We start from the raw sequence: 13033 nt of genomic DNA, 5'->3' as shown, positions 1-13033 counted from the left end.
GTACTGTACATCACGCCATACCAGCATCAGCACAATACTGTGCCACATCTTGATACCCTTTAGACCCCTACTTGATTTTTGCTTGTTTAAGACATATTCTATGGTCAGTTGGGGTTGTCAATCTGTCCCTGTTAATGCATGTCTAATCCCTGATTTTTTGTCTACTTGCCTTTTGTGCTAGATTAGCATTAACATATTTTTGCTTTGGTTGTGACTGCAATGTACTCTTTGTCTAATCAGGCGGAAGCAGAATTATTTTAACATCTTGCGTTTTCTGGTTCTTGGGGATAAAAAACTCAGTCCCTTCAATCTCACGCATCGTTTCACTCATCTTTTCTGGTTAGGGGACCTCAACTATCGAGTTCAACTTCCTAATTCAGTAAGTAACATCTCATGGTCTAGATTACAAGATTGGTATATTCGTATAAACCAAACTGTTTTTCTCCAAATGTAATGTCGGATCCTACAACAGTATGGTGACCATTTTCGGAGGCTCACTTTCCATCAGAACATAAAGCCTCTCTGTAACTATCTGGATTTTCTGGTGAGGGAAGCCTTATGGCTGGATCCTCCCTAAAATGACATTTCAGTGCTCCTTGCGGGGTGGGACCAAGAAGTTCTGGCCTCCCTGCAGGCCTTTACGGCCAGAAAGTGAAGGGGACGCATATTCCTGCAGGGAGTGTAGCCCCTGAAGAAAGAAGACTGGAGGATATGGTGCTTCTGTGGCCCATTTAGTAGTAAAGCAGCCTGCAGCATTAATTAGTCATTTTTTCTATTAATATCAAAGACTAATGGAACCAAAGCCTGATCATGTTCAGTTTAATGTTGTAACTTTATTAGCTTAATATGAAAAACCCAAACTAATTTTATGTCTGGTTTTGGCAGGAGGCAGAGAACATTGTCCAGAAGATAAAGTTGCAGCAATATCAGGAACTGCTTCCATATGACCAGTTGAACATGGAACGCAGGGAAAGTCAAGTGTTTCTGCACTTTAGTAAGTTACTTAATATGTTGCCGGCTGGGCCACTCTGATTTAGAGACTTTGGCTGCCATCCAATCTCTCACCTCTTAGTATTTTAACTGGCCAGCATTAGTGGCTTTTGTTTTTAGAGGTGGCTTTATGATGTGGGGAAGGTCCAGCGGAAAAAGGAGGTAAAAAGCGAGCAGAGGGCATATGCAGAGGCCTGGCAATCAGAGGCTATATGCAGAGAAAATACAGCAAGTTCACAGGTTAGCCAATATGATAAAGGGAAAACATGAAGACATAATCAATAATGTAGCACATTGTATTCAAGTTAACATTTGCAGTCAATTGGTAGGATTATTTATATTATAGATATATCTAATACCAATTGTAATACTGGAATTTCAAAGATCCACTCTTTCTTGTCACAATAATACACTTAATGGTAATGACAGGCACAATTTGAACAAAACTTTTGGACCTAGAAGAGGAAATCTCTTTTTTCCCCTTAGCACATTCCAAGGAAATATTTCATCTATTTTGCATCTCCCCCACAGAGCTGCCACCTATTATGATCTCCATAAAACACTATGAAGCCTACTGGAAGGTTTATTGTAAGGCTCCTTTAGTGTTTGAAGGCACATTAATAATACATTGTTTTAACACTTATTGAAAAAAACCCATTTGTGTGATCTTTTCTTTTGCTTTTATTGTGTTGATCCAGTCCATCCTAAAAACATACAGTATGCGAGAATCAGTTATCTCTAGGGTGGAAGCATATACTCTGCACTCTTTGAAGAGCATGGAGTTCTACTTGTGATTAAATGGGCACTCCAGCAATCATATGCACTTTAACACTTAGGATAACTATGTGGTCCTTTTAAATTTTCATGCGGCCCATTTGGCAAATGCATGGTGGAATTCTACAGGAACTTTACAAATGCACTTGGTTTTTCCCCATTCCCAAGCAAACAGCTACTAAGAGTATTTTAATATGCATTATTCCATAGTGGGGGTGTCAGGGACATTAGACTGTCCCTTTAACCATATACTGCTCTATACGAATAGGTTTATGCACAGGCAACATACATAAACTTCAAACAAAGCTTCGTATAAGGATAACACACTATTCGTGAGTATTGCCTGCCCAATCTAAAGCAGAAGGTTTGTGTAAAAGGAATATAAGCTGAATATTGGAGTAGTTCCTAATGGCTAACTGCATAGGCAGTTGATGGCAAGTGGCTGCTGGTTTTCTGGCAGTTGGTGGTTCCTGCTTCCCTTTTCTCACTTATGTAATTGAGCTAGCTCTTTCTTCCTTGTGATTGATGGCGGATGCTGGAACATATTACTTAGTTACATTGATGATGACACACAGCACTTTGATGTTCTAGGAACATGCACAAATATTGATCCTACAATTGTCAATTGTTTTAAACCTGCATTGCAGATGAGGAAGAAATCACATTTCCACCGACATACCGATTTGATAGAGGAAGCAGAGAACGATATTGTTACACAAAACAGAAAGCAACAGGGGTGAGCAATTCTGATGTACATTGATCAACTTCAGCCAAAAAAGAATGGTAGCTAAATGCAAAAAAAAGTCAGGGTGATGAAGGGATCTTCAGGTACATTAGCTCTATTTACTGTATCATATAATACATTGCAGTTTCTTTAAATACCATAAAATCAACCAATTGGTTCCAAGAACCAATTATATACTGTGGACAATGGCCTACCTTAAAATTAACCGGCGGGAGACTGCGGATCCTAGAGGAATTGATGTTGTTTTGAAAGCAAAGGGTGGTCACATCAAAAAGTGATTTGATTTAGATTTTTCTCTTCTTCGAGTCACTTTGTATTTGTTAAATGATAAAAATAAACAATTGACATGTTTAAAAACATTAACTTTACAGCATTTTTTCACACTGCCTAAAACATTTGCAAAGTATGGAACATAGCATTCATCGGCCTATACACATTATTCAATTAAATGCATGTAAATGTTACTTTCTCAATAAATGTAGCTAACACACAAAAAAAACATTACAATAATTGGAAAGCTAACCAAAAACAGCAAGAAGAACTAACAATTCCTCCAAACACACCCAACTCGAGTGGTTAAAAGAAAAATGTACTATGGAGAGCTCAGGATTATCCAAGGTGATTATTTTAAGGAAACAATGATGGGAACCTCTTTGAGATATACCAAGGCTCTGTGGCAGGTGTGAGCTTGTAGAAGAAACGGCATGGATAGAATGGAGGGGTTTAAACTAATTAAAAGATTAAAATCTATAGGTCTATGCTATAGAAGAAAAAAGGAAGCAAAAGCTATAATTCCGATAATTCCCTTTTCTATTCTCGTTCAATACTCATATCAACTTGAGGATCATTTAGAGAAGTTCACCAAGGTTCTTGTGGATAGTAAAGCAGATAACCAAACATTTAACTTCAGGCTATCAGCTTAACTACAAATATAATTTGTTTCTGTGCACATGCGAGACATGTGGTTTCACTTCTGCTTTTTTTTTTATACTTATCTCAACCCACATCACCCGGTTTTACACACTTATCCCCCTTTAGCTTTCTAGTGGAGTATTCAGCCTGGAGGAATGGAACGTAAGAACCCTGTTTGACTCCTGAATCATCCCTAAAACATGACAATGAAATCTGAAATTCAAACCATATTCACATTTCTCATAGAATAAAATATTTGATAAATTTTGCTAAAAGTTTCTATTCATCTGTTTTTTTTCCCAGATGAAGTACAATTTGCCTTCGTGGTGTGACCGGGTTCTCTGGAAATCCTACCCTCTGATGCATGTTTTATGTCAGTCGTACGGTGAGTGTGTATGGTTACCGTGGCTCTTACAATGTCTATCCTCAGATTTAAGTCACCTCTATAAAGCAGGAGTATGAAGGTTTCCAGCTAAAGCTCATTCACAACATTATTAAGTAAGCTGCTAGAAGTTTATTGGGGATTTTTATGTGCCTAGGAAGGCATCATAGGAGATGTAGTTAAACACTAGCTGGAGTCACCGTTTGCCTTTGTGTTTACCGCAGGATTTCTCAATATGGAGACTGTCTTCATGAAATTTACTGCTAGGTTATGCGTTTACGTGAAAAAAAAATATCAAAAAGAATTTCAGACATTGCGGATCATGTGAGAGTAATGTTGTATGTAAACCGTATATCAATATCATAATCTCACTATATATACATATATATATATGTGTATTTATATTGCCGTGCACAATGACTGGCAGATGTGACCAGACTAGGGCAATATGCTTTCGCAAAGAGAGAGGGTAAGATGAGCCTTGTGCAGGGAGGCAAATAAAAGTAAGCCATAAGCCAGGCCTATGTATTAATTTATTAAAATGATATTAAAAGTGATATGCATAAATAATAACTCTCATATTTCCTTGAATTGGGACCTGATCCTTCTTAAGCACAGCATCTGCAGGTTTTTATACCCAGTGTGACCTGACAAAGAATAAATGGACAGCGAGGCGATACCGGATCTTTGGTCTTAAAGGGATTTGTTCAGATTCTGTAGCAGAAGCTGGTTTTTCATAATATATAATGAAGTAAAGGAGCTGGAACACAACTCTCCTGCAAACTCTACCTTTGAATCCCCCTTTAGTGAACAGACCCCAAAGATTTCAGCTGGCTGATCAACTAGTCTTGCAAAACCATGAGCCAAAAGCATCACACAGTTTCATTATGTGATCCATATACAAGGCCACTGGGTGTCAAACCAGGAATCTCTATTAATATTATTATTATCTTTTATTTATATAGCGCCAACAATTTACGCAGCGCTTAATACAATACATATATTGAAGGGGTGTGACAAGACGAGAATTGACTAAGACAAACCGATACATCTACTTCAAATAGTACATATAAATCAAAGTATAGCAATAATAGTAAAATCAATAGTAACAGAGTAATTAAGGTTGAAAAAATACCTAAGTCCATCTAGCTTAACCCTTCTATCTAGGGTAGGTAACCCCCCCATTTTAATACATGAAAAATGTACACAGCGCATTTCATGTATCTAAAACAAGCTATACCCACATTTACATATCACAGTATAACATGAAATATTATAAATTGGACTCGTTATGTAAAATGAATGCCATGCATGCAGTTACCTACCTGAAATGCTAGATTACCCAGATACACAGCACCATCTATTGATAAAAGCTGGTTAAAAAGGCTGAGGCCCTTCTGACTTTATTATTATTATCTTTTATTTATTAAGCGCCAACCAACTATGCAGCCCAGTACAGTTGAATTGTTATGGATAATTCTGCATGTGTATGATCACAGAATGCATTAGGAAAACCTGAAGAATACCTACAACATATGCATTGCGGTGATTATAGATTCTGTGCAGATATGGTAGAAAAAGTTGTTAAAGTTAAAAAAAGTTAAATGGTTGCTGAAGCATAGTATGTTTTTTTTTTGAGGCTAGCAAGACCCCTGTAAAAAAATATCACCACCTCCATGACTTCTCCGTTATTTTGTATATTTTCTCTTCTGCCTCCAGGATGTACGGAAGATATAACTACCAGTGATCACTCTCCGGTTTTCGCCACATTTGAAGTTGGTGTAACTTCTCAGTTTGTTTCTAAAAACCGTGAGTTTAATAATTCTAAATTATATATTGTGGAAATACATCTGAAATTCATCAATAAGAATCAGGTTATACCAGTTCTACTGATTCTTCATCTCACAGAAACAATAGTTTTAAATAATTTATATTTACGAGGAGGTTTATGGATGGAAGCCAAGCATTTGAGCCTGTCTCAGTCTTATTGTGCATTCTCATCTGATGTTCTTCCCAACCGCGATACAGGATGCGCTATTCCTGATGTATTTTAGTATTACAAAGACTACATGATGACACGCGCGTGTGGCTTATTATTTTACTAATTAGGTCCTGGCGATCCAGATTCACAGGGACACATTGAACTGATGAATTGCAAGGCTGCTTTGCACACCAAGAGCCATACAAAGTTCTACATAGAGTTCCATTCTTCCTGTTTAGAAAGTAAGTTTGTGAAATTATTTGGGAGGTGTGTGCATGTCCCCAAGCCTCACGTGATTTGTGATAATCGTACCACTTATGTGAAATTGTTTAGAGTTATATAGTGCCAACAAGGAAACATTGACATCCACAATGCTCTTGACCCACTAAAGGCTGTCTATCTTAACCACGCACATTCAACTACCCCTGCCCTATGAGCAACTTGCTCCACCTCTTCACGAAACCACCCTCCTTAAAGGGAGAGAGCTCCTGGTAGCCTTGTCCTTGTTTTTGAAAGAAAAGCTAATTTTGTTCATTAATGTTATAAATGACTATTGCAGCTGATTTTTAATGGAATATCTTCATAGGCTTCGGAGGACCTTCGTCAATCCCATCACTCCTGTGTCCCAAAGGCACATTGTGCTTGCTGATCCAAGTTTAGGTTAAAGCTTAAAGTTTCTGATCATTAGAAAACCCTTTTGCAATTATGTTACACAGTTAGAAAGTTCCATGTTTTCCATGAAGGCAGCTAACTGACCTCAAACTTTTGAATGGTAGTATACATTTACAGATTATCACAACTTCATCTGTTTTATTTCTTTGGACATGCTCTGTCCTGTCAGATTCAGTCCCATCAAAAGGTCACAATAGGTGTCTGCCTAATATGTTTATAGGGAGGGGGTCATTTATTCCAAGAAAGGTACAGGAGACACAGAATTTGCTTTTCATCAACTTTGTGTATTGGACAGATTTCATGTGAACCTACCACAATGCAAAAACAAAAATATTCACACAAAAAAAGAGAAGACAAATAATAGAAGCTCTGTAAGTCCACATTTGCACGTTTGATATTTCCCAGAAGTAATCAATAAGACAGCATTCTGATATCTAGGACTTTGGTGCCTTTTTTTATTAATTGGATTACTGAATACTGCATGTATCTTTAAAAATAATAGTGAATGCAAATTCTATATCTCCTGTATCTTAATATCAAGTGTACAGCACTACGGAATTTGATGGCGCTATATCAAACAATAAATAATAATAATAATAAATGGCATTACTTCAAAGGGGGGCATTCCCTTTCTTGGGATATATCAGCCTAGAACCACTAGGGTCTGCCTTCTCACAAATGAATCCCTCACACAGCCTGATGCAATAAAACATGAGTGTTTGACATGTAATCCACCTTTCATTTAACTATCTGACTTTGTTTAACTTCACTTGATTGCTTGTTGAGCTACTGTCTGCTATCTCCTGGAATATCCCATTCAAACAAATATATACCTGTACTTGTATCCTCTTGTATATTCCTATATAGTGCAATGAGAATAGCATCCTAACCTACATTCTGTCATAGATATGGTGAAGAGTCCAGAGTCCGAGGACCAGGAGTCAGAAAATGGGATGCTAGTGGTGAAGTTTGGGGTTCTTCCCAAGGTAATTTACTAGAATCATATACTAAACCCAAGGCAGTCAGTGCTAAATGATCATGGTGTTTATGGTTTAAGTACTTTACACATTTACGTAACCTAAGATATCTTTCACTAACACTATTAAACCCACATCTTTCTCTTGATCTACATTCTCTACCCCAACCTGTTAACCTATGCTTATATTGGAGTGTCCTAACAAAGTTATATATTTGCAGCTTACACCAATTATCTCCGACCCTGAATATCTCCTGGATCAGCATCTTCTGGTTTGCATCAAATCTTATGACACTGATGAGTCCTATGGTAAATGCCCAAAGATCAGCAAAGGCTTGCTGTATGGATTTCTGTCCACACCTTACCTGTCTATGTGTCTATTCCCTGCAGGATCATTTTAGGATAAGACTTTGAGTGGCTGGTAGCATTTTAAGGAACTATCAACAACCTTTTATCGCAGGGTAGTATTAAGTAGACATTAAGTAGACGTTTACGATGCCTTCCCCAACCACAAAGCGATTTCCATATACATTATGATTTATGTCAGAAGGAGTAAGGTTTGATTTCCATGTTAAGGTGGGATTTTAGAAAGCAATTGAAATCTTAGAAGATCGGAACCATGGTGAAGCATGTTAAATTCTAATTATAGGGCAACATCGCCTCTCTCTACAGTGGGTACAAAAATGTACGGGAATTAATAAAAGCAGATAAAAACATATGTAAAAAATAAAGTTCAGATCGATGAAAATGTGATTGGGGAGAGTATGTAAAACAAAAAGTATATCTTTGTTTGGACACCCATCTACTTGGTGGTCATATGGTCCATATAAGAATGAATTGGAGCATCTTCTGCGGCTTAGTTTAACAATAACTTGCTGATACACGACGAGTGCACCATTCCAGCTTCTCAGGAATACAACGCTCTTTGTTTATAGAGCAAGCGTCAGTCATAAGACATCCGCCTGCACCGGAATGCTCTTAAATGTGAATGGGTTGTAAGGTGTATTCTAGGATCTGACAGAACACTACTAAGGAAATATGTGTCTGGCGCGTTTATTTCTTGGCTTTACTGGGGCCTGAAGAAAACAAGAAAAAACTAGAGTTCCACGTGTGAAATCTAAAATAATAATGATAAAAATAAAACTCCCCAATATTAGCAGCTGCCGACAACACTCTTCCTCAAACAGACAAACGATACACCATGGCGCGCATAAACCAGAAACGCCATCTGTTTATAGAAATGCACAATTCATACGGCCAAGCTCTGTTATGAAGCCAGCCGTCCCATCCTAATGCTTGCCATGCTCTCTGTCTGTGTAACAAACTCTGATCTATTTGGAACCCATTTCTGTATTTATAATGACATCTTCATCTGTTTGTTCTCTAATTGTCATTGATGCTCACATTCATTCTAACCTTATAATCTGCCAGTGAATTAACTACTGGGTTTATGCATTATGCTATAACTTCAATATATTAACAAGGTGTAAACATGGGGTGCAATAAGAGGTACATGAGAATGGTATGGGCAAAAGGCTGAATAGGGCTGTTAGAGGGAACATATAAACAAAGGGTAAACATATCATTGGAGGGTAAAATCTAATTTACATTCCATTTATTTAACTTTTATGCCATGTTGCCTTCTCATGTCCCCTTTTTTCTTTTCTTGTCCTTTTTTTTCTATTAAAGCGCTAGAAAGGTTTAGGAAGGATAAGCAGCTAAGTTACACTTATGTATCCATGCAGGTGAGGGCTGCATTGCACTGAGAATGGAAGACCCCAAACAGCAGGTCTCATTCTTTACCCCTTTGGCACATCATGGGGAAGCGACAGGATACCTCCAGGGAGAGATCTGTCTCCCTGCATCTGAGGGCAAGCAACGCGAGAAACTATATGGTGAGTTTCATAAATATTGTTACATAACTCAGTTCCTGTGTTTTAAGCACTTTGCTGCACCATAATCCACACCAGGTTCAATCATACCTTCTTGTTATATCCTTTTGTAATATTGTTAATAAAATATTTTAAGTTTAATAATAAGTATGGTTCCCTGTCTAATCAGTATTCTGACCCATAAATGTAGATTCTATACAGTCAATAACAGTACATCAAGAATTTGGGTTCCGTGTGTAAAACAGCATTTAACTGCAAAAAAATATATACATTTCTTAATGTATAAATAAAAGATATATTGTTGTAAATATATTCTTGAAAATTAAATTCTAATAATAAAGTGAATTATAAATATAATCTCTCTCCCCAGAGCTAACCTTGTTTTAAAAAAAACAGGGTCCCATTGTCAACCTTGTCTAAAAAAACATCTTCCCAATGTTGTCCCCTAACAGCTTCCCACTGCCAACCTTGTCCCAAAAATAGCTTCCCAGTGTCAACATTGTCCCCTAATAGCTTCCTAGTAAGTAACAAAAACAGCTTCCCATTGCCATTCTTGTCCCAAAAACGCTTCCCATGCCAACCTTGTCCCCTAACAGCTTCCTAGTACTAACTGTAACAAAAAAACAGCTTCCCAATGCCAACCTTGTCCAAAGACAGTGAGAGTACATACTATAAACCCACTACTCCACACTATTTGTGTTTGTGAAAACAGATTTTGTCAAGATTGAAAAAGATGAAACTGTGGCACACAAACAACCAAAACCTCAAAACAGCCAACACTTGGAACAAACTTGGTAATGTATGGGTACTATATTATCATGTAATATCATCTATACCAAACATGTGTTTAATATACACATTTTTTCAATATTCTCTCTATCTATCTATCTATCTATCTATCTATCTATCTATCTATCTATCTATCTATCTATCTACCTATCTATGTATTACATATATACTCTTATGTTTAATGCAAGAGTAGCCCCCTCCTCCACCATGATGCAGTTCTTGATGATCAATATTAATATTCAGTTAACTAATTAAAGGCAATTTTGAAATTGGATGCCATACATATCATAAGGATTATATGGTTATTCTTCTTATTACTATACTTCTTATTGTTATTATTCTGTCCTCTCCATCAATACGCTTCTTTGGACGGTTGATACAAGTTGGTAGTTTTTTTTCTTATGTATGTGCCTGGTTGGGGTGTCAGTGAACTAGTCACAAGCATATTACCTTTCTACCATAGGTTTGCCTCTTGGAATAAAAGGACCAAAGTTCTATATGCGCCAAGGGGGTCATAAATCAGTAAATATTTATCGATCACAGTTTCCAAAAAAAAGTTTAAACCTAAAAAGCCATCCCTACCTCATTTACCTTTGAATTTCTATTGTTGAGTATGTTGGAAGAGTGAGAAGCACCTAAAGGCCACTCAACTCTATATATGGGTCCTGAAGACTTCCATATCTTTCATTCTTGTTTCCGTCTTGGCCGCCTCCTTCAAGGGGGACCTGATTCTAGCTAGGACATCATGCAAATGTTAGTGTCTCAGATTGGGAGGTTTGTGCTGACAGTAAAATGGAGAGGAAATATACAGCTTTCTAGAAATGCATTTCAAATTCATTCAGATTTTTTTCTCAGGAGTTTTAAAGGATTCGTTGATAAGAGTTCCATAATGGCTCGGATGCTTGGTGTGCAGGTGTGTCCCCCAGAAGCACACAGCAGGTAACACAACCTTATAGTTATCATTTATTATTTTTGTCACCAAGCGACCTGTCAGTCTTTCACTCTCAGCCGACATACACTTATTTATAAATCTGCTTTTGCTTCTTTCTCCCGTTTCTGTCTTATGTAATTTGCTTTTATTCATTAAATAAAATCTGAGTGGCAGAACTGTCAGGCCCTGCAAATCTCAGATTGTGAACCAAATTTACCAAATAAAAAGAAACAATTTTAATCCAATCCATCCTCATATTGAATGAGTACATAATGAAGCCATAATGACAGGATACAGGAAAAAAAACCCCAAATAAAGCACAGAACAGAAACGACTATAGCTTAGTCCTCAAAAAATAAGGTTCATAGATGTACATGCATCATGCTATGCACCTCCTCTTAGCACTTAAACACTGATGTAACATTTTTTTAAGTATAATATAATATAATAAGTATATCCTTGTTCCTCCAGCATAGATCATAGTGGATCCATTCCAGTCTTCTCAGGTCAGGTAAAGCAGAGTCCCCCAGATACTCCACCTGGATACCGAGGAAATGAACAGCGTCCCAAACCAGGATCCCCAGTACAAGGACGTGGGGATAACCCCATAACGCCGCCACCTCGCTCCACTGCACCAGCACAAAAGTTCACACACCCCAACACGGCCCGTACGGGCCTGACCGTCCGCCAGCAGGATTCACAGTGAGTATTTTTTTGCCTGAGTGTATGTTATATATATAATTAATACTGTGTAATTCTCACTCTCGCCCCTGCATCCCCGCTGCTGTCCTCCGTACTATGACAATTTTTGCACATGTGTACAAGAGTCTGAAGAGTGCATATGATGTCCCTTTAATATGTGTACTTTATAATGAACAAAAAAATAAAGCACCCTAATTGATGATAAATCCACTAATCTTGGCCATTACAGTTTTTTAATCCATTATTTGTTTTGTAAATTCAGTGACAAATATTAGAAATCTTTCTTTTCTGTTTCAAACTAAAAGTAACGTGTCAAATCAGTCCGAGACTACTGGTGACTTGTCTTTTCACTTTCCTTACCACTTTCTACGACTTTCTCTGTGTTAATAATGAACTGTGTCTAATGAATTTAGAATTATGCATAGCGGGTTTTTTTTTATTAATCACAATTTACTATTTTCTCAGCAGAACGGCAAATCCATCTGACACTCACGAAATGGTAGATAATCCTTTATACGGTGCAGTTAGTGGTGCTCTCTACCCTCCTGCAGCCCAGGTTAGGTCTCTGAAACCCCCAGAACCCATGGCCCGACCTTGCCCTGCCATCCGCCCACGTTCCATGACTTGCTCCTCTACAGACAAGAAGCCTGCACCTATGGACAAAACAACAGTTAAAAATACCCTATTTACCCCTGCCCCTCAGGCTGCCCCTCGACCAGAAACTGTTCCAACTTTACAAAAGCAGCGTCCACCTGTGCCAGCCAAGATCCAAGCCACACGTGAGAGTCAGCACACCTAGATTTGTCATGGGACAATAGTAATGGTACATCACTTACTTCCCCACAATCGTTATAGGGGTCTATTTCAATGTGTTAAATAATTATTTGTATTGAGCACCTTGACTGACAGTTAATTACTTCATATCTGGATTCCCTGTAGAGTGCGAGCTCTAAAATTAAAAAAATTATGAATAATGGCCTTATGAAGAAGTAATATCTACAGACACGTAATATGAAATCCTTTGGAGGCAAGTTGTCTGATGGTGGTTTGCTCCCTCTGAAGGTCTGACTCAGTCCCTCTTCTTTGATAACGGGGCTCAAAAACTGTGTTATTTAAGGATTACGTTAATACAAAGAATACAAAGCCACATTATTACATAATATATTTTCATGGTTCCTCATGATCTGATATTTTTGCTGTGCCGAATAATAACTGTCTTAACCCCTTCAGGACAATGGGCAGTCCCTAAACCCATTGAAAACAATGCATTTTGAGCTTTGTCATTAA

The 13033-nt window shown here is 37.7% G+C and overlaps 1 protein-coding gene across 1 annotated transcript in view; it reads left to right on the top strand.

The window, feature by feature from the left end:
- LOC149288242 (phosphatidylinositol 3,4,5-trisphosphate 5-phosphatase 1-like) overlaps window positions 1-12545 on the top strand; it is a 34971-nt gene extending 22426 nt beyond the window's left edge. Inside the window, exons 15-26 of the mRNA XM_089491987.1 lie at window positions 241-379; window positions 886-994; window positions 2412-2500; window positions 3725-3806; window positions 5523-5612; window positions 5913-6026; window positions 7363-7442; window positions 7654-7741; window positions 9178-9327; window positions 10037-10118; window positions 11516-11746; window positions 12215-12545. Of these exons, the coding sequence (XP_089348113.1) occupies window positions 241-379; window positions 886-994; window positions 2412-2500; window positions 3725-3806; window positions 5523-5612; window positions 5913-6026; window positions 7363-7442; window positions 7654-7741; window positions 9178-9327; window positions 10037-10118; window positions 11516-11746; window positions 12215-12545 (1585 nt within the window). The remainder of the gene's footprint in view (window positions 1-240; window positions 380-885; window positions 995-2411; window positions 2501-3724; window positions 3807-5522; window positions 5613-5912; window positions 6027-7362; window positions 7443-7653; window positions 7742-9177; window positions 9328-10036; window positions 10119-11515; window positions 11747-12214) is intronic.
- Window positions 12546-13033: the final 488 nt, after the last annotated feature.

The sequence above is a fragment of the Sceloporus occidentalis genome, unplaced genomic scaffold (genome assembly GCF_023333645.1).
Source record: "Sceloporus occidentalis isolate IW3139 unplaced genomic scaffold, rSceOcc1.0.p SCAF_53, whole genome shotgun sequence".
Lineage (NCBI taxonomy): Eukaryota > Metazoa > Chordata > Lepidosauria > Squamata > Phrynosomatidae > Sceloporus > Sceloporus occidentalis.
Note: the sequence above shows the minus strand (reverse complement) of the source record. Positions and strands in the feature narration are given on the sequence as shown.